General features: G+C 47.9%; 1 protein-coding gene across 1 annotated transcript in view; it reads left to right on the top strand.

The window, feature by feature from the left end:
- The window catches only part of LOC308292239 (hippocalcin-like protein 1), a 70,400-nt gene that overhangs the window by 33,930 nt on the left and 13,622 nt on the right, over positions 1–22,848 (top strand). Inside the window, exon 2 of the mRNA XM_080734548.1 lies at positions 15,996–16,173. Within this exon, the coding sequence (XP_080590674.1) occupies positions 16,078–16,173 (96 nt within the window). The 5' untranslated portion in view covers positions 15,996–16,077. The remainder of the gene's footprint in view (positions 1–15,995; positions 16,174–22,848) is intronic.

Here is a 22,848-nt window from a genome sequence, read left to right as displayed (position 1 = left end):
ATCGTGTTCCCACTGCTCTGCGGAGCGAAGCGTTGGGCCCGCGGACCCCCTGTTAGAAAGCCGACCAGGGACCCCCCTTTGCAAAGGACCGCCTGGCGCCAATGGCCTGCTTGGCTGCTTGTGGACCATTACAAAACAATATATTATAGCCTGGATATATGGATTATAACCTGTGGATTCTAATCAACCATCATCATTCTCAGGTATGTTTTAGAAGCATTTATATGGCGAATTGGCGATAATTATTTTGTATCTAGAGAGAGAGAGAGAGAGAGAGAGAGAGACAGATCTCTGAATCAGAGACTCTGATAGCACTGTGCTGATCAGGACAGGGGGACCACTGAAACAGACAGTGGTCCGTGGACCACCAGCCAGCTAAGAGATGTTCACACACACACACACACACACACACACACACACACACACACACACACAGCTGTTCTCACACTTTTTTTTTCTTCTCTTTTTTTTCCGCCAGCCTTGTGTGCGCAAAATGCGTCACTGTGCCAGTTCACTGTGGGTTATGGGGAGATTTATATGCATTTGTATTGCAATTTATACATTATTACAGTCTTTTTTTCAAACACACTTACTTTGATGTGTGATATTTTAGGTTCTCTGTAAGATAAAAGGATAAAAATTTGTCACGAGCTGGGGGAGAGTGTAATTAAACATTACATTATATAAAAGCAAATTCTCGGGACTATCGGGCCTGGCGGGGAACGACATTGGGATTTTCTCGGGACTATCGGGGGAGGCGGGGAATGAGTTAAGCCCTTTGCACACAGGACAGTTGCGTTTTTTTCGTTTGCGGCATGAATAAAACGCATTGGATTTGGTGTGCAAGGCTGTGCGGAATCGGCGCTGCGGATCCAAAAAGGAGTCATAAAAGGAGTGATGAGTTTTTTACCGCATGCGACAAGACGCACGAATCGAACTGGGTTCGATCGAGAAAAAACCGCACGGCGGCAGCCACTCGTCGCACGGCTAATTCGGAGCCGGTGTGCATGAGGTCATAGAGAATCATTGTTTTCTTTTCAAAAAATTATATTGTCCGTTTTATCCGTGCGGTTAAACGCGCCTGTGTGCAAAGGGCTTTACTCCACTAAAATTATGTTTACTCTTTGGTTACTAGTTACTTTGTAGATTGATTATTGCAAAACGTACATTAACCACGTCATCCCTACACATTCCGGGCATTTGAAAATAGCAGATCTACACGCTCACAATGCGTTGACGCATTGTGAGCTTGTAGATCTGGTATTTTCAAAATATTGTTATACATTTGAAGACTTGAATTGGGACATTTTGCATAATGAGTACTTTTACTTTCGGTACTTTAAACACATTCTGATGCCAATACTTTTGCACTTTTGTACTGTAAGTGCATTCTGAATTCCAGACTTTTACTTGCAACAGAGTATTGCTACAAAGCAGTATTGATACTTTTACTTAAAGGAGGACTTTGCCACTTTTCAACCCATCTTCATATAATAGGTCCTCACTAATTTGTTCATAATAAAATAGCACAAACTCTTTTCTACTCGGTCCAAGTCTCTTAGGAGTGCTGTGGGAAGTTCAGAAATCCATCGTCTTGTGACATCATCATTTTTATATCTATTATCGCGAGAACAATGGCTTCCACTTTAACATTGCAACTTTTCAGGAGTAGAAAGCCTGCATTTTCTATTAGCTTGGATCCCCAATCGATGATGTCATAAGACGATGGGTTTCTGACCTGCCCACAACCCTCCTCTGAGAAAAAAAAAAAGCTATTTTTTAGTGAGGACCAATTATATGAAGATAGGTTGAAAAGTGGTGAAGTACTCCTTTAAGTAAAATATTTGAGTACTTTTCCCACCACCGTGTGTGTGTGTGTGTGTGTGTGTGTGTGTGTGTGTGTGTGTGTGTGTGTGTCTGTGGTATGTATGCACAGCGGCCATACGTGCTCCAACTACTCCACAACAGCTGTGTGTATACTGTAGGTGCCAGTGCACGCATCCCTTTTGGTGTAGTCCTGTTCTCGTGACAGAGAGCTGAGCTCGATGACGCACTGTGACGCTCCTGCCTCCTGCAGGGGTTGCGGCCACACCAAGGACCAGACCTCATTCTTTATTTTTAAACGCTCCTCCAACAATCCCTCCTTTCCTACAGGGGCGTCACAAGGGGGGAGGGGGAAGTGGGACTGAGTTACCAGGGCCCTTAATTATTTTATACTTTATCTATTGAAAAAATAGCAGATATACAAGCTCACAGCGCGGCACTGCAAGCTTGTAGATCTGCTATTTTTGAAAAGTTGTGAAAATGTGCGCAAATCTTTGAATATACTGTATGTATTTTTTAAGCAGACATTTGTAACTCAAATTATGCTTCTGGGGGGTCCCTGGAACCTAATATTTTGAGATGGGGGGGGGGGGTCTATGGGCCAAATACATATCATTTGGGGGGTCCTTCACATGAAAAAGTTTGAGCATCACTGACATAGAAACATAGTTTGTTTCAAAAAATCTGATCTACAAGCTCGGGCACTCGGTGCCGCGCTGGCGCGCTGCGAGCTTGTATATCTTCTATTTTTCAATAGCTAAAGTACCCAGAGCCCAGAATTTGGTGCGACACCCCTGTTTCCTACACTATACTGTAAGTCCTTGTCTCCTCCTCTCGCACGCTACGCCCTCCTCATCAGTCATGCCACCGTCACCGCTGCCGTCTCCGTGCTTCATCACCGTCTCTCCGTCGTCCGATATCTCTCTCACTCTCTCTCTCTCTCTGTCTCTCTCTCCATTCCTCATATCGTGTTTTGCTGGTCAGGAGAAAAAGGTCAGGAGCAAAATAGAGAAAGCAGGGGAAGGGTAGAACAGTGGGGCGGCGAGGCAGAGAGACAGCGTTGACAGCTCTTGTTTTGAATAGGCAATTGCTGATCAGTGGTAGACAGTAACAAAGTACATTTACTTGAGTAATGAGTACTGTACATTTTCTGTTCTCAGGTGCCGAGTATGTGTATAGTTGGATACTTTCACTCCACTACATTTAAAAAGACAAATATTGTACTTTTGACTCCACTACATTTCCAGGAAGGTAAAAGTACAAGGCACTCAAGCTCTATTCCTATAGTGAAAATGGCAGATCTACAATCTCACAACACATCGCATCGCTATGATTTTTTTATATACTGACGAATTTGACAACCTAAAACATGGACGAGGGGGTTCACGTGGTTAACATTTTGTTTTTATTTAAATTGTTAAACTATGATATTACCAATATCAAACATATCAAAATGCATGTAGGGCTGCAACTTAGCCCCACCACCACCTGAGTTCAAAATTAACGCATGGGGGGTATCGATACCCTCCCTCCTGCCATTCCTCCCCCCCCCCAGCAAATCCAGTAGCGGAGTGGAACAATAACAACGTGGACGGAAGGTGTGTGAGCCAAGCGAGACGTCACAGGTGGCTGTCCGTCGCAGATTGCAGCGCTTCCGTAAACAACCGGCTGGGGGGGCGGGGGGTGGAGCACGACGACACTACAGTGAAGAGGCCAAATCAATACCGCCTGTCAGCCGCTTGATCCCTCACTTTCTCTCGTGGACGTGTTTGATTTCCTGAGTCATGGGGCTCACAAACTGCTCTCTCTCTCTCTCTTCTCTCTCCGCTGACCCTTATCGCCAATCCTCCGCCCACCCGCATGCACGCCCACCCGCCCACCCACACTCTCCTCTCTCTCGTTAATGAGTGTTGTCTGCGTGGGAGATGAAGGAGGCACTTGCTCTCTTCCATACCGCACAATGTAGTCAGTCACAATGTAAGGGGAAACGGTTAGGTTCCGTACGGAACCCTTGTTCATTTAATACCGGAGGGATGACCCCCCTATGGGACAACGCCGTCTCGCGTTGCAACAGAGTAAACTCATGCACTCCCGTACGACGATTCGTCGGTAGGGCTGTCACTCAAATCGGGGGCACCGCCCCGAGTGTATAAAAGCCAGCCCATGTAACATGGCGTCCTCTAAAACCGCTTCTCTGATCGCGACATACGAACAGAGGGGCCTAAGCCGGGGGGTCATCCCTCCGGTATTAAATGAACAAGGGTTCCGTACGGAACCTAACCGTTCATTATCATACCTTCAGGATGACCCCCCTATGGGACACATAAACTCCCCGAGAAGCCATAAACCGACACTCTATCTCCAACCCACCCCCCAGCAGCGAGGGGACACCGTCCGCAACGGACGTGACCCCTCCCCACCGGGAGGTCCCAGACCCACCGGGCCTGGGTGTCAGAGAGAGAGAAAGAGAGAGACCCTGACAGACCGAAATCTGCCTTATTCACTAATAACAGACAAAAGGTCTGCCTTATAAGAACACAGTAAATATAAGGGAATCCAGGGTCCCCCAATACCCCCATGGCAGCGGCATGCTGAACCCAGGGGAGGAAGAAAAAACCACCCCTTCACACCGTAGAAGGGGCAGCCGCACCTAGCACTGAATGCGCCAACGCAGATGGCGCCACCTCCAGGTGGTAGTAAGCCGCAAAGGTAGAAGGCGAAGACCAATTCGCCGCCGTACAAATCTCCATAATGGAGACACCTTTGGTCAAAGCCCAAGAGGTCGACACACCCCTAGTGCTATGGGCCTTGAGTGCCTCCGGCACTACCGAACCCGCACTAGTATAAGCCAACCTGATAGCGTCCACAATCCACCTAGACAAGGTGGGTTTGGACACCGCTTTTCGTTGACGGGCGTTGCCCATAACCACGAAAAGCTGGGACGTAGACCTGCAGCCCGCAGTCCTGTCACAGTAGGCCTTCAAGGCCCTAACCGGACAAAGACAGTGGAGACGTCTGTCCTCCTCCGAGGCAAACGGAGGAGGGTGAAAAGCCGTTAAGACAACCGGCTCCTTAGGAACCACCTGGTTCTTGGGAATAAACTGCAAATGCGGTTTAAGAAGAACCTTAGAATCCTCATTAAGGAACCTCATACATTCAGGACTCACCGAGAGAGCCTGAAGGTCGCTCACCCTTTTTGCCGTAGACAAGGCAAGCAAAAGAGCAGTCTTGAGACTTAAATGTGACAAAGAAACCTTCTCCAGAGGTTCAAATGGAGCCCGACACAGGCCCTCCAAAACCACCTGCAGGTCCCACGCAGGGAACAAAGATCTAGTCACAGGTCTTAAACGGTCCACACCGTGCATGAACTTAATGACCTCAGGGACTTTAGACGGGCCTTTGCCAGACACCCCCAGGTGACAGGCATCAATAGCCGCCAAATAACCCCTTAATGTCGAGAACGCCAGACCACGGTCCAAGCGGTCTTGTAAGAACTCAGTAATGTCTTGAACAGACGCTACATGAGCTACCAAAGGTGGGTCCCGAAGTCCACACCAGTCCTCAAATGCATTCCATTTCCCCTCATAAGACGCCCTCGTAGAGGGTGCCTTAGCACTCTGAATCGTAGCCACCACTGCTGGAGAAAACCCAGCAGCTAGCAGATTCTCCCTCTCACGGGCCAAACCCAAAGATTTAGACCTTGGGGGTCGGGATGGAAGATCTCGTCCCCTGCCTGGCGGAGCAGATCCCTGAGCTGAGGGAGCTGCCACGCTGGTTTGTAGAGGAGCGGGGTGATCAAGGACCTCCATGTTCCCCTGAACGGTGCTATCAGAAGCACCTCCAGGCCGAACCTCCTGACCCTCTCCAACGTGGGAAGAATCAATTCCAGAGGTGGAAACGCATAAAGCAGGCCCTTCGGCCAAACGTTCGCGAACGCGTCCACTCCCAAAGGGGAGGGCCCCTTCACTGCAAAGTAAAGAGGGCACTTCGCGTTCTCCTGGGACGCAAACAGGTCGACCATCGGTTGACCGAACCTGCCGAAGATCTGTCTCACCACCGACGGGTGCAGGGACCAGTCTTCGTAACGAGGCTCCCTCCTGGATAACAGATCGGCGCCGCCGTTCTGGAGACCTGGGACGTGGGAAGCCCTGATGGACCTCAGGCGCCGCTCGCACCAGAGAGTCATCCTGCGAGCCAGCTGATCTAGTGGACGCGATGACAGACCGCCTTGTTTGTTGATATAATACAAGGCCGTCGTGTTGTCCGTTCTGACCAGGACATGGCAACCCAGAATCAGGGGCTCGAACTTCTTGAGCGCCAAGAAGACCGCCATTAATTCCAAGAAATTGATATGATGCTTGAGCATCGCCGGGGTCCAAAGACCCCGCGCCGAGCGACCCTCGTGGACGGCTCCCCATCCTACACGACTGGCGTCGGTCGTGACCACCTTGTGTGACACCACCCCGCCCATCGTAACCCCGCTCGTCAGGAACGCTATGTCCCGCCACGGGACCAGCGTGTCCATGCAGGTCTGGGAGACCACCACCTTCTTGTACGCTTGACGAGAAGGAATCCTGAGAGAAAGCGCCCAACGCTGAAAAGGTCTCATATGAAACCTGCCTAAACGTAGAAGTTGAACAGCTGATGCCATCAGACCTGATAACTTCATACACTCCCTGTATAGGACCACCTGGTCCAACTGGAAGGAGTTCAGGCACGCCAAAAACCTGTCCACCCTCTCCTGAGAGAGACGGGCGGACAGATCGGTCGAGTCCAACAAAATCCCTATAAAGGAAATTTGTTGGGCCGGAATCAACATACTTTTTTCGAAATTGATGTTGAAGCCCAGCGCCGTCAGATGAGCTAACACTGTCTGGGTGTGGAGCGACGCCTCCAGGCTGGACCCCGACGAAATTAACCAATCGTCGATGTAGTTTGCGAGTCTGATTCCCCGCTGCCTCAGTGGAGCAATGGCCGCTTCGGTCACTTTCACAAAAACCCGAGGGCTCAGAGACAGACCGAATGGGAGCACTGTGTATTCGTACAGGCGACCCTCGAAAGCGAACCGCAGGAACTTCCTGTGAGGAGGATAAATCTGAATGTGCTGATAAGCATCCCTCAGGTCCACAGAGCAGTGGAAATCCTCCTGTCTCATTGAATTCAACAGAGCCTGTGACGTCAGCATTTTGAATTTGAACTTTTTTAGGTGAACGTTCAGACACCTCAAGTCCAGAATAGGACGCAGGCCGCCCCCTTTCTTTTGAACCAGGAAATAACGGCTCCAAAAGCCCAAACGGCTCTGGTCCCGTGAGAGCTCCACTATCGCGCCCTTGCGCAATAACGAGCTTATTTCCTCCCTCAGAGCATCTGCTTTCAAGCCGCGGGCTCGAGTGTAAACTACTCTGCTGGATAGCGGGGGTTGGTCCGCGAATTGCAGTCTGTAGCCCCTTGTCACCGTACGTAGCACCCAGTGATTTGGATTGCATAGTCTCCATTGTTCCAAACAGCGTGCCAACGTGTTTTGGAACGGGGGAGAAACCCGTCGGTTGTGCGGGGGAGAAGACACGTCGGGGATTAGCGCATCCGTATCCGGGAAGCGCACTTCCGTATCCGGTGACGGCCGCGCCGACGGGCGTGACGTCAACACGTCGATCGGTGGGTGAACAGGAAGAACAGAACGTGCAGCCTGTGAGGCATGGCTCGTTACAAAACATACACTTTTCCCGGTGCGGGGAAAAAGATCTACGCTCACTCCCTGTTCTGAGGCCTTTATTAGTTTCCTGCGCGGAAAACGAGGCCGACTCAAACCCAAACTCACCGTGCCCGACGCTGTCTCCTTCACGTGGGTTGACATAAAACTCCTGTCCTGAACTAAACCTGGCACGGTAGTGCCGCTCAGTGGAGACAGAGAGATATTGCACAGAGGAGAAACCTGACCACTGTAATTGACCGTTAACATTGGTGGGAACCTTTTGCATGTCAGAAACACTTCTTGATTGTAACCTGTCTGCCAGACTGGAAAATCTACTGTATTGTGAGTGACTAGAGAACCCTGCATGGGTGTCATTACACTGACTGGCTGCATGCAAAATGGCGTCGTCTGTGCTAGTGTAAGAGGAGGAGGAAGGAACACACATTGTTTCTTCACACAATTCTTTATTCCACACATTGGACACAAAAGCGGCAACATATTCACTTTCCCTGCTTGGGTTAAAGGATTTAAACAAGTGCGCTTGGGGGGAGGGGGGCTCTGTGCAGTCAGAGACCCCTGAAACAGTCCAATGTCATTTGCGCTTCCCCTTCCCACGGGCCCTGAAGGAGGAGGAAGGAGGGGGCCTGGTGTCCTTGTGGGGAGGGCGGCTGTCCTCCCGGTTGGGCACTACCACCTTACTGCGGGGTTTAGACCCGCCTGAGTAGGAGGGGGCTCTGGGAGGGGGGGGGTTGTAGGTCTTGGCCCTGGCCGAGGTAGAACGGCCTCTGTCAGGCTGGCGGCCGCGGGAGGCACGCCCACGGTCCTCCTTTTCCTGTTTGGGCTCCGTTGTGGCCTCTAGGATTTCCCGGGTGGTCTTCCTAGACTCCACTGTACCCTTGAGGAGCTCCAACCCGCCACCCATGAGGGTGGTGGGGTGCCCAGGCAAGGCCTGCATGACCTTGTTGGTTTCACCCTCGGCGGAGCCAACTAGCTCCACTTTATCGAGCCACCTAGCTCGCTCTGACTGGATGGCGTAGTCCATCCCGTGACCCATCCATTTGATGGCGTGGACGTTCACGTCAATCATCATCTTAAAGGTCTTTTGCAGCTCCGCAGCTGTCTCAGCGGGCACCCCGTCGAGGCCTTCGACGAGGAGCTTGGCGGAAGTGAGGAGCATCTGGTTCGCATTCAGGTCGCGTGCGGCGAGTGCAGCGCACCTGTATGAATTCCTAGTTTTGGCAGAGTGGGCTTCGTCCTCCGAGATGGCAAATCCCGGGGGCTTTTTAACAGTGCCCAGGTTGAAAGGGGGTCTGCCGTTGGGCCCACTCTTGCGGAGATCAGGCTTGATGCTGCCCATGAATGATTGGGCCAGCAGGCCATCCATGTTGGGGCATAAAGGGATGCCAATCTTCTCTGCATCGACACAGTCGATCAGAAAGTCCAACTTTTTAGGATCCTTGTGGTCGGTCCATGTTGAGTGGAGGGCACTCTGGAAGCCCGGAACCACAGGTAGTTTGGACATGCGTGGGGGGGGGGGCGGGAGTGGGGTCCTGGCCAAGGACCCTAATCTCCCCCTCCTGCCCGACAGGATTGGCAGCGATGGGCACCTCGATGGCACATCTCACAGCAGCACGCTCAAAGATAGTCAGCTCATCAAAGTTGAAAGATTCACCACTAGGGGCCGCCCCACTCTCACCCTCCGCCGGCATGGTGGAGGGAAGGGAGGCGTTTACAGCGGGGGAGGGGGTTGTGCCCTCGGCTTGAGGGCTCACCATAACTGTATCCTCCGTCTGGCTGGAAGGTTGTTGGAAGGAGGAGAGATCCTCACCTTCTTCCTGGTCATCCTCCTCGTCGAATTCCTCGCCGCTCATCCTCTGTTCCTCAAGCGAGTCGCCATCGTGGGCTTCGCCGTCGCTTGCGTGGTAAGAACGCTCGGAATTCGCCCGCCCGGAGGAAGCTGTAGCCTCCGCCGAGTGGAGGAGAGGAGAACCGCCCTGTTGAAGGTCATCGAAGGACAGGGATCTAGCCACCAAAGAGCCAGCCACTCCCGGCATGGGAGCAGCTGTGGTGGGAAAACAGGCTCTCTTACGTGGAACGGCGGCAGCCGAACCCGTGGGCGAGAGAGTGGGAGCCGGGGCCTGGTTACCTGGAGCAGTGGCAGTGGGGCGAGCACCAGGACCGTTGGTGTCGCCGCCAGGCGGAACGGCTGCAGGCTGCACCCCGGGCCGGGGAACAGCGTGGGGGCGTCCAGTGCCGCTAGGCCCCGGAGCAGGACGATCTGGTTGGGCGCCGCCGGATAGCGCCGAGAAGGAACCAGCGCTAGCCGAAGCCAGGTCGAAGCGGCCTCTCAGCGTGGCCGCGTCGTAGGTCAGGCAGGCCGGACAAGAGACACCCGGGGCCCGGGACGGCGGAGCCAGGGCACCGATAGCGTGCGCCACACCCAAGCAGGCAATACAGAAGGGGTGACGGTCGTCGCCTGCGATAATGTTGTTACATTCACGGACCCCACAGGACTTGGGAACGCTAGCTAGCAGCTTGCTAAGAGAAGGGCGTTCGTTAGCAGACATCGTGGTGGAGAGCTAAGAGGCTAACAGCTAGCGCTACAAACAACTCACGGACGATGAAGGCCTGAGGGATCGGTGGAGCGAAGAACTTTCGAAGAAAGGTACGTAAACCCCGTCGAACTGGAACTGGAAACAAACTGTGAAGTTAGACGTACGGGAAACTTTCCGATAATACCCGTGGGCGTCTTCCTAGACGCCGCCGAAGGCTGTAGATTGTAGAATTTTAACCGGAATGGCTGAGTTCGTTCTGTCGCGATGAGAGAAGCAAAAAGAGAGAACGCCATGTTACATGGGCTGGCTTTTATACACTCGGGGCGGTGCCCCCGATTTGAGTGACAGCCCTACCGACGAATCGTCGTACGGGAGTGCATGAGTTTACTCTGTTGCAACGCGAGACGGCGTTGTCCCATAGGGGGGTCATCCTGAAGGTATGATAATGAACATGGGGTTTGACTCTGGTTCCCATCTGTGTGCGTTTCTCTTCAATGCTATCTACGAGGTAGATATCCTGTGTTCATTTAACTCTCGAGAATGTAGGAATGGACCCATAGGTGTCGATTTGGGTTCTTTTTTACACTTATACCAATATACCAATACCAATTAAGCCCTAAATACTACATAGTACAGCGTACAGCTAGTAGATGTGCTGTTGTTTTGGTAAATGTATAATGCTTTTGTACCCCATTTTTCTACACAATTTACACGTTATGCCCCCCACACACGTTTCTATGTGTTGTCACTGTATGCTACTGGCTCACCTGCCAGTGAGGAGACCCCACTTGGAGGGCGTAGAGCCTTTGCCCTGCTCCTCCCGCCCAACCAGCCCGTAGGAGTATTGCATGTACAGTGACAAATGTCGCCCTCCTCGCCCGGCTTCCCTCCCCCAAAACACGGGCCAACTGTGTTCGCTTGACAAAGGCACTTTACCACTGCGCCACCTGAGCACCCTTTTTGGCAATTTATGAAAGGTTTCCGCCTAAAATGACATGCCTAAAATGACATGGCCAAAATGGTTAAATGAGCACTGAATTGTCTTTTTCTGTGGCCCTGACTCAATTATTTCCTCTTTCCTCTGGATCAGTATCCCTCTCTCTGGTTCTTTGTCCAGGGCAGGAATTTCATGGAGGCCGTGAAGGCCATGGCCACCGTTGCCCCTCAGTTTGGCCTTGTGCCCCTCAAAACAATGGCATGACCTGAGGCCACAGTGGCCTTAATGTCCCAGCTGACTGTACCACCTTCTCCTCTGTCTCTTTCTTATCTATATGTAAACAGTAGACACCAGTGTCTCCATCTAGTCATGTAGACACCAGTGTCTTTTGTTGATTATTCTAAAATCTTAACTCCCCCGAGTCCTCATCTTTAAACCAATCCAGTTACTTTGATTGGAGCAGATCTGAGCATGGATCAGATTGTAAATATCATAATTTATCTAGTTAACTGCAGATTAGGTTATCATACCGAACCCAAAACATTCAACAAATTCTTTCAATGGACTAAAATCTTGTTTTATTTGATGGCCTTCCTGCCCTGGCATTTGGCCTTTGTGCCCTCATAAAATTGACAACATCAAAGGCCAAGTGGCCTTGCCCCTAAAATGACGAAATTCTAGGCCTGGATGTGTCATAACGTGTCATACTGTAGCATCTCATGCTCTCCCAGTCCTCCTCTCGCTCTATCCCGCTCTCATTGCACCCATAACGCTGTGTCCTGGTCATCCCTCCCAGCTTTTATCCTGTGTCACTGACTTGTGTCCGTTCCTCCACTGTGGGATGATTAGAAGCCCAGATGTTGGTGGCTACAACAGATGTTCAAAGGGCAGCGTGTTTTGGTAGCAAGAGAGAGAGAGAGTCAGTGTGTTGACAGAGCTGGACATGAACCAACAACCAGGTTTTCAAAGTGGGGACCACCAGCGAATGGTTTAGAAAATGTCATGAAAATAATTATGATTTATAGATTTTAATTGAAACTGTAAGATTATTGTGCAAGTTTAACCAGTCAACCTGGCATGTCAAAATGTAGTTTTTTTTCTAAAATTATTGAATGTTGCCAATCTACAAGCTCATAACATGCAGCGGTGCCAGAAGCTATGGCTATTTGAGGATAACATGCAACCCCTGGATTAGCGCTACACTTCCAGGGATGGAGAGACAAGGCAAGCGGTAATCGATCGAATTAAATCATTTTTAAGTGTGAATATAAAAAAATAAACAAGGCAGGGTATGATAACGGCGTAACTTTGCTGTGGATCTCTGATTTCATGTTGGATGATGTCATATTGATGTCAGTCTTCCCAAAATATGGACGGATGGTGGATCTGAGATTATGAATTCACAAAATGTGAATAATATTCACAAACGCAAATAATATATTATGAATATTCTGGGACACTGACAGTGTGTGCAAAGCAATAATAATGCAAAAATGTCGCTGATTAGCCCAGTGGCTAGATACAGACACATACTCATACACACACAGAGACCCTTTCCTAGACGCCTCTGTCCATAGGAAGCCAAGATATTTTTCTGTTTGTCAGACTGCTCCAGGGAAGAAATGGAGTGAGCGCTCGCAGGTCACCGACTCGGGCAAATGAAACAGAAAGAAGGAGCGGGGAGAACACAGCGGACGCTCGTTGAAAAGGTCAGACTGTTGGACGTGGACAAAGTGGACATTTGTTCTTTGGGTCGAAGCCGGAGTGTATTGTGACCGGGTCGGTTCTGTCCCCGCGCCACTCTGTTGGCATTCTGGCCTCTCAATCTTAGCTGTTGTGTTCCTTTTTTAACAATGGATATTTATTGATTTTCAACGGCTACTACTGTTGATAATCAATGAAATCTAATCAATAATGAACAATATTTAACAAGACAAATCAATACTGCGTCCAAAAAACGAAATCATACATGAAAATACACAGGTTTAAACTAAATCATACATGAAAATACATAGGTTTGATTGCGACCGTCAAGTCGCAGTTACTATCAAAACCTCCACCGGCTGTCAGTCAGTCAGTCTGTCTGTCCGTCCGTCTGTCCGTCACGTCACGTCACACTTTTCCCCTATTCATATCTCCGCCACCGCTGCCCCAATCCATGCTCAACTTTGCACACGCACTCCTTGGCTGCCAAACCATAACCCCCACCCTCATTTCTCACATGGCCCTCTTCCAGTGCCACCATGAGGCAGATTCTTGCAAGACACATTTTTGGACACTGCTCCTACAGATTTTGCCCTAATATCACGCAAACCGGTACACAGTATCTCTACACTCATGTCATCAACATGGATCTGTCCCATTTCCCATATTCCCTCCTGATTGGCTACCATTGCCTTCCAAAGTTTGTGCGACCAGACGGTCGCTTATCTCCCGATTTAGGGAGTATTACTGGTGTTATCTTTTTATGTGTGTGTGTGTGCGCGCGCGTGCGTGCGTGGCAGGGGTGTAGATGCACAGATGTGCTGGCAATACATACACACACGCATGATGACACACCCATATTAAGACAACCCACCCACCGCCAACACTACAGTACCTGACAAACACCACACAGTCACGTACACTTATTGACTCATTTTCTTCCTCAAGCACGCATGAGACACTCACACAAGTGAACACAAACATGCTTTATTTATTCAGTGTGCGGGAGAAGAGATTAGAGGTCAGATGGGTCGGCCAACACTCATCAGGGAACGTTCAGGCTGCACTGAAGCTGCAACTCATAACACTGACAGAAAAACACACAACAGCCAATACTGTTAACGGTGAATGTGAATGTGAATGCCAATTAGTGGTCTTGAACGAGCAAATTGTACCAAGGGGAAAGGCATACAAACGTCTTCCATCCAGTGTACTTAAAAGAAAGGAAAAAAAAAGTTGACTGACTAAACACCATTAATGCAGCGGTTCTCAACCTGTGGGCCGGGGACAACTGTTGGGCCGGGAGGGTATTACAATTATTATTGCAATAGTTGGCAATGATGATATAACATCTCCAGACCATGAATGCAGTTTTTACTATGGTGAAAGAAATGCAAATACCCTCTTCCCATGCCATACCTGAAGGCAGCATTCAAGAGAATGTCCTTGTCCTAACTCTCCTGAACTAGAATGCAGTATAGTATGTTGAAATCAAAGAACTGTGTAGAAATCAAGCATCGAAAATAGCCGACGCGTTGAGAGATTGGAGGTCTGCTATTTTCGAAGTTTTCACCAAAAGGCCCTTTTAGAAATGTTATCCCTTACCTCTCTAACATTCTCTGCACGTCTCTGATGCGAAGTGAGCGCCGGCCCGCTCAGGTGCGATTAAAGTGTCCTGCTTCCAAGGAAGCCCAGCCCATATAGGGGCATTGATGCAGCCCAGCCCATATAGGGGCATTGATGCGTTGGATGGATCCCAGACCTGGCTGGCTCCCAAGCTGTTCAATGACCTCCACCCCTCAGTCAGGACTGCAGACTCACTCCCCATTTGACACTGCAGTATGTGGAGTACCTTTAGCCAACACACCCACCTCCAACACTAGCCTGGTTAATAAACCAGACTTCACAACACCACCCCCTGTTGGTAGTGGTGGTGTTGTGTAGTCTGGCCATTCACATTAAATAAGCTTTTTCCACCAGCCCTCAGAGAGGGCGAGCCAATCAGGGCTGTAGGCTTGGGGCACGTGGTGGGTGGTGGCCTGGTTCAAAACCATTCAGCCAATCAGGCGAGTCTGTGTGTATTCAAACACATTCCCCCCTCCACTCTTATTACAGACATCAAACAGATTGTAGTCTTTGATGCTTTCAGTGACTAACGAGCTATTGACACTTGTATGGCTCAATCAATTACAGCAGCTCACAAGCCCTTTGAAGTTCAGAGGGAGCAATTAAGAGCAAGTCAACTTAACATTCTTTTAAACCACCCCCTGCCCGCCCCCCCAGAAGTGGAATGTCTGCCCGAAATCTCAGACTCTCTTCCCAAAACGAAGTGTGTGATAGAGTCTGACGCTTGCAGTCAGGCAACTCCAACACTACTTGGCAAACACATATACTTGTGTTTAATTAATTAATCTATCATAATGTCATGCAGTGTGGGGGAAAACCTTGCGCACAAAAATTGCAGATCTACAAGCTTGTTGCGTGCTTGCAGATCTGGTATATCTGCTACAGTGGATTGTGTGTATCTAGCTTCAAGAACATTGATGGCTTAAAGCTTCAAGAGCATTAATGTTAAATATCAATGCACATAAAAGGTTGAGAAACACTTAAAAAACTAAGTTCATTGTTATCTTTACACTCCATTTACGTGACCATTTACCGTCTCGTTTGTTGACTAGGGTGCATGATCTGAAGTCGCTCAGGATAAGAGTGTCTGATGAATGGCTAAATTGTAAATTGGCGTCTCTCCATCATTGCATTACATACTGTAGGGAGAGTGGAAGAACTTGTGTTTTATCCGTTCAGACAGGTCAGATGAGACGGGAGATTAGGGAATCTGGGTACTTACAACCAGCCAACCGATACGAACACAGCTGGCCAGCTCTCTAAATATGATCAGTGGGTCAAGCATTTGACGTCACAGGGGATGCGCTCCAGATTATTCACGTTTTCTATCTTTTTATTTTGCCGCAAGCAGCTGAATGTGATGTTACACTTTGGCGACTGGTCACGGCATGTTGCATAACCCGCCATGTCACTGGGCTTGAACAGAGAGCCGTGACAAGGGTTTTGATTGGATTGTTCCTAAGAAAAAGAGGCCTTGTCGTGACTGACTGGTCAAGATGATGGTGTGCGATTGGTTAGGCGAGGTATAGGAAACTATATAAGTTTCAAAGTGAAACTTTGATTTCACTTGTCCTCGGCTCGCCGAGTTATTTGGTCACGACGCACCGCGCGATTATCACGAAAACCGTCATTTCTCACCCTCTCCTCTGATTGACAGGTTTGAAAAGCGCCCTGGCTGGTGCCGCCACTGCTGTCGTTGCCGCCGTTGAGGAGACTGAGCCTCCTGTCCTGTCGTCGCCATGGGGAAACAGAACAGCAAGCTGAGGCCAGAGATGCTTCAAGACCTCCGGGAGAACACAGAGTTCTCTGACCACGAGTTGCAGGAGTGGTATAAGGTACAGCATATACCGTATACGGTTACCGGAACCTCACACGCAGATATCAGGTTCTTTAATTGGAAATCTGTTAATTTTTTGCTAGTGGCGACGTATAAATGAGGCCTGGGGTGCATGGGAAAAGGTTGCCAACTTTTTTGGGCACATTATCTCCTCGCCGGTTGGCAAGGCTTGCGTTATCATCCAGCGCTAGACAGTGAAAACCATCATTGCTTTTACGTTTCATTATAGACTACTAAGTACAATAATAAAAATATTAAAAGTCAACAATTTTATAAAACCTAACAAAGAGTCAGTGATTTAATATGATTAACAAAGGGTAGGATACATTCTATCGGAGGAGAAAACTATTGTTTGCACCTCAAACAATTATAGTTAATAATGGCTGTTTTTGATAAACCCAGTCTGATAAACTGCACCACCCTTGAATTAGGCTTTGACTGACTGACTGACAGTTTTTGATCAACCCAGTCTGATAAACTGCACCACCCTTGAAATAGGCTTTGACTGACTGACTGTTTTTGATCAACCCAGTCTGATAAACTGCACCACCCTTGAAATAGACTTTGACTGACAGACAGACAGACAGACAGACAGACAGACAGACAGACAGACAGACAGACAGACAGACAGACAGACAGACAGACAGACAGACAGACAGACGATACTGCACCACCAGGCATCGTCCTCCTCTATAAAAACATTCATGTTTATCGTCCTCACATCAATCCATTACACGGTCACAACATGTTTAAATGTGACAGCGTTTGGGGCGCCTGCTGGCTTACTGGTCCAGGCGCATACCACTTAGGCATAATTTGCCACATCGGTTCGATTCCCGATCCGGACGATCTTTGCCGCGTGTCTCTCCCCATCTCTCCCCCGGTTCCTGTCAGTCTACTGTCTTATCAATAAAAGGCATTAAAAAAAGAAATCTTAAAAAATATGTGAGCGCTTAACTCTCAATGCAGTGTTCCGTTCAATCCCAGTCTGTTCCATTCTAAGGTTGAGACGGACACTGTGCCATATGCTCATCGCTGTCATTCACTTAGACTTTTTCTCCACCAAATGTTGCCATGATGAGGCACTTTCACCCGGACACCCTTATTTTGGGCAAGTCATTATAGGTGAAAAGCTTTTTCCACATTTTTGGAAAATAGTCAAAGTGTAAAATGGAGCTTAACCTTATGAATCCCAGCACATCTAGTCTTGGCATGTCATAGTAGGCGAGCATTCTGGCGAAGCTTGGATAAAATTCAGTGAAAATAGCTGATCTACAAGCTCACAGTGCTTGTGAGCTAGTAAGTTAGTAAGGAGCCCTGGGAACCAACAGTTCCTGAGCCATGTGGCCCATAGTTCAGGAGCCTATCTCCTGTTTGCGTAGCGTAAGACAGGTTGATGTGCACCCCTGGACATAAATACTAGTATGTCACCAGGATTTATAATCCAAACCTTGATGCTGAAGCAGTGGGTACCATAGTATTTGGTATGACCTTCCAGTCTCAGGGCGGAGTCAGAACACTCAAACCACAAGGCCACAGAGCTGGTGTTGTGAGCTTGTAGATCTGCTATTTTGGGGGAATAGATTTGGTATAAAGGCAAAAAAAGAAGGGGACCAAGTATAGACTCCTGGGGGACCATAGTCAACAAAGTATATGGGGTTTAAGTTAATGGCTACATAAAAATGTAATTCTTTTTGTGTGCGCGTGTGTATACTGTATGCCTGTGTGTAGAGTACAATATGTGCGTGTGTGTTTATGGATGCATGTCGTGCATGCATGCATTTGTGCGCATGTGCATGTGTGGTGGTGTGTACAGTATGTGTGTGTAATGCGTATAGGGCTTTATGAATGGATTAGAGCTATAGAACAGCTGTTGTTGAAACACCACCTCTTTGACCTATCACACTTAAGCTCTATAGCTACTGGGTTGCAGGGTACAGTTCTTATTATCACACCCATAGTGACAACAGACCTCCCGTAGATATGGATCAAATGTTTGCGGACACTGTAGTAGGTTTTCATGCAGTACACGGCATAAAAGCGTACCTAACTCGCGCTGTTCACTTGAATGTTTTCTTTTCCTGCGAGCGAGAAAGTACCACGATGCGGTATAAATTAATCTTTATCCAAAGCGACTTATAAAGTGCAAGGTCAGGGTAAGTGTTGTGAACATTCGTCAAAACAACAGCTGTTGTCTGAGTGTTCAAGGAATTAGAGCGCTAGGAAACAAGGATTTCGTCACGGTCGGGCAGAAACGTCTTACAGAGCTCGTAAGATCTCGTAAGAGTTTCAAATGTGTGTTTCTTGGTAAATTAAAGCCCTACTTCATCATACAAGAGTGTCGCACAAAAGTAGTGAAAATAGCAGATCTACAAGCACACAACGCCTCGCGATGCGAGGCGTTGTGTTGCCTGTAGATCAGCTATTTTCACTATTTTAAATCGTTTTTAAAATAATAACCAAAAAAGGAAGGTTTTGGACATACAAGGTTTCCACCCGACAACAAGGAGTCTCTCTACGTTAACGATGGCAAGTACAACGAGTTCCAGACAGACTGGACAGACAGTGGTGATTGAGGGACCATTGAATACCATTCTGGTCAGGGTTCAGAGATGCCGCTAGCCTAGGAATGAGGTGGAGAGTCAGGACAGACAGGTACAAGGTGTGCCTTTGAATTGGTTGTCCACACAATCAATTTTGGCATTATGTGCACGAATCAAGGGAGCCCCACACACCGCCATACCTTCTAAAATGTTTCCGTCGTAGACGGTCATCAGGAATACAAAGGCCTGGCCTATAGCATATACTGTATCTAGAGAACTTGTTTTTTTCTACCAGTCACCACCAATGTTGACCATCCCAACCTCTACTTGCAAGAGTCATTTTTAGGAAAATCAAAATGTAATTTCCAGCCAAGAGTTTTGACCTCTCCTCCTCCATGCACCACAAGTCTTTGTTATGGAGCCTTTAGAGGTACTGAAATCAGGTCAGAAACAGACCTGAATCGTACCTTTTCTTTCTCCTGCGGCACATTGGCACTTTATCCAAGTCTGGACTGCTTTTAAAAGAGGCAGAAGCTAGAATGGCGTTGAGCTCAATTTTGTGCCCAATGTGACTGAGTGCATTTTCAAAAGGTTCTTAAATTGTCTTGGGTTAAAGAGGGTGTAAGAGTTACTGTATATCATTTATGTATTTATTTTTAAGCTATATTCCTAGAGTAATCATTGTTATATAGTGTTTGTTCAGTAACAGGGGTCTCCCCATCTCTTTAGTAAACAGAAAATACATGTTTAGACCAGGATACCATTTTCATCCAATCAAGACAAGAGAACCCGACAAAGATCCTTTATCAGCTTCAATTGTATATTGTTCCAATAGTCTGCTCGGTTTTGTTTAATCACTTATAATTTCACTTGTTTATCTAGGAGTTCTCTCTCCTGATAGGATAAACATGGTATCTCGACCTGAATATTTCCCATTTACTAAAGAGCTGGAGATATCCCTGTTAATGAAATACTCTATAGCAATAGTTGAAATTAATTTAATATACTTACAGTATCTTAACCAAAATGTCTACCTACATGGACTTGCCACATTTTGTCATGTAAATATGCTAAATCCCTCGCATTTCCCAGGGACCCTGAGCGCAACGGTTGAGGGCCAGTGGTGGGCAAGGAGGTAGGGAGCGCTTCGCTGTGTTCACTTGGACCGCGCGGAGGTGCCGAAAGTCGGGGGGACTTTACTATTCTGTCCATAACGGCACATAACTCTGTAGCGTTGCCGAGTCGGCTCATGCGACGGTCGCAACGCTCGACACGATGACTCGCTCGCTACCGCTGGCTGAGCGGTGTCTCACGTGTCTCATGGTCGCCTCCGTCGTCATCACCCCTACCCTTGCGCTTAGGGTCATTGGGAAAAACGTCGACGCGCCCCCACCAGGAGGACGTAGAGCATTCATCCTACTCCCGCCAAACAGGTCCGCCCCCCAGCCCGTAGGAGTACATGCAGTGACAAATATCAGCCTCCCTGCCGGGGTTCCCTCCCCCAAACGTGGGCCAATTGTGTTCGTATATAGACGCTCCACAAAGCCGGATGACCACCATGGATTCGAACCCCTAGTCTCTGCGGTGGTGGGCAGGTGCTACCACTGCGACCCCTAGCGCCTAGGGTTTGAGTCTTAATGATTTGGAAAGGCTTTACCAGGGTTGAGACAGGCACTGCTAACGTAAGTGGACACTTTCAAAACAAATGCTGAGCTGCAGGCAAGAGAGTGGCTTATTTACTCTCAATGACTGTTCAGATTACGGAGCATTTTTCTGCACAAAAAGCCATTTCCCATGGAAGGACACAGTGTCCGCATTCACTGTGCTGGCTGTGAGGTGGGCCGCAAATCTTTCTGCAGTTTTCTTGGCGGAAAGAGATGGAAATAGTTTGTCCTCATCAGTGGCTAAACTCTTCACACCATTTGTCGCTTTTCAAGAGACAACCAATTAAAATATGTAGGCCTGAACTTGGTGAGATATTGGTGAGAGATACAGTCAAACACTTAATTTAAATAAAGTTTACTTACTTACTTACTTAATTTAGTTTTAAGTACAAGAGTACTTTTAAATGTCACCTGTATTCTTTTTACAATAGATTTACAAAACCTTGTAATTCTCTGAAACCACCTAAAGGAATGCACTGACTTGCTTGTAGAACCACAAAAGCCTATGTAAATGCCTATAAAAACTACAGCAAAGAAATCCATTCGAATCAACAACAATCGCTCCTATAACTTCAGATCTGCCCAAACAACAATACTGCATGTGTGACAACTGACAAACACAATAAGGATTTGTACAAATTCACGACCAAGTAAAGCCTTTGAACAAGGAATTATAATCTTTTGTTGGTTTTGTATTCTTTTTGAAGAAACTAATCAGTTTTTAAAGGCAAAAAGATTGCACTTCTGTCTAAGGGCCCATGCATACTCCACTTTTAGAGCCAAATGTATTTTGGTTCGGCTCTCTCCAGTCCAAACTACAATGACGTTATTCAGAGGTTCAGGGGGTGGTATAGTCCGGTACTGTTATTAATTCGGCTGTCCAGTGCTGCCGAGATTTTGTGACTCCCCAAACCAAACTGAAATAAATTCTGCTCTAAAAGTGGAGTATGCGTCGGTCCTGAATGGGAATGAACAATATTGTCCATCTCAAATGAGGTGAAACTGGTCTCTGATGATGACAAGTGAGAATTCTGGCAAGTTACATTTTAGGGGGGAAAAGGGGCTGTTAATGTGAACCTTTACTATCAAAATACAATAGGCTTGCCATGTTTCTTTGGCCTTGGAGACATTTCTAAACCAAATCTTGGTGTGATGAGGTGGTGGCCCCTGAACATTTACTATTTCATCTTTTGTGTTTGAGAGGGTGTGTGTGACGGCGTATTTGTGTGTTCTGAGTGAGTGTGTGTGTGTGTGTGTGTGTGTGTGTGTGTGTGTGTGTGTGTGCGCGCATCTGTGCATGCATTTGTGCGTGTGTGAGATGCTTATAGGGCTTTATGGATGGATTAGAGTTATTAGAACAGCTGGCGTTAGCACATGTTGAACCACCGCCGTTCTCAACTAGGATTTTCATCAATTACTCATTCTGTGAAGCTTTGGGTTCCAATTATTTCATGGATGGAGAATCCAAAAACAAACAACAGCTAATTAATGGCCCAGGATTAACAACAGCAAAACTATAAAACATCTGTTTTTTTTGTTGGATGTGCTACTGGAGGAAAGAGGGATAACAGAGAGGTGTATTAACTATTAATTAGTCTACTTACAGTACTGGTGAGAATAGAAGAGCGCAGGGGATGGTGTGTGTGTGTGTGTGTGTGTGTGTGTGTGTGTGTGTGTGTGTGTGTGTGTGTGTGTGTGTGTGTGTGTGTGTGTGTGTGTGTGTGTGTGTGTGTGTGTGTGTGTGTGTGTGTGTGTGTGTGTGGAAACATTTTCTTTATGATACATTTTTTGGGCCATTTATGCCTTTACTGATAGCACAGTTAGTAGTAGTAAGGCAAAGGCCGTCAGGATCAGGTCTCATCAGGCTACATTGGAGGTGCCCGAACCACTTGGCCAGCGTTCCGGGCAGAAGTATTCTCATTGGATTTTCCTTTCCCCCCGTGAAGGAATGTGACATATTCAAAAACCTCTCCATCAATTCAAGGTTTCACGGGGTCAGTGGTGTAATTGATTGAAAAAAGTCCTTTTGGGCTTGAAGTATTCCTAAGAATGGAAGCGAACACGGCCCCTCTTTTTTCTGGGCGGGGGGGGGGGGGGGGGGGGATTTCACCACTCCTCCCTCTAGCGCAAGTGTTTCTAAATAATGAAGCCTTTAGTGGTACTGACAGTCCTTTCTCCTGAGGCACAATTGCACTTCATCAACTTCTGGACTGCTTTAAAAAAGAGGCAGAGGCTAGAATGTCTTTGAACAGAACGTTGTGCGCTCATGCTCAAGTGCATTTTCCAAAGGTTCTTCAATCTTCTTGGGTGAATGAACCTCTTCTGCCAAAAGGGTCGTACATTTTGTCATGGGATTAGAAAATATGGGAAATATAAATTTAGATTCTTAACACTTTGCCGTCCGAAACAGAATTAATAAGCTTCTTTCAAACTACAACAAGTAGAGTAAGTTTACCAGCTCAGCAG

The sequence above is a fragment of the Nannobrachium achirus genome (assembly GCF_963921795.1).
Source record: "Nannobrachium achirus genome assembly, chromosome: 10".
In the NCBI taxonomy this organism is placed as follows: domain Eukaryota; kingdom Metazoa; phylum Chordata; class Actinopteri; order Myctophiformes; family Myctophidae; genus Nannobrachium; species Nannobrachium achirus.
The sequence above is the reverse complement of the archived record's forward strand: the minus strand, read 5'-3'. Positions and strand labels throughout refer to the sequence as shown.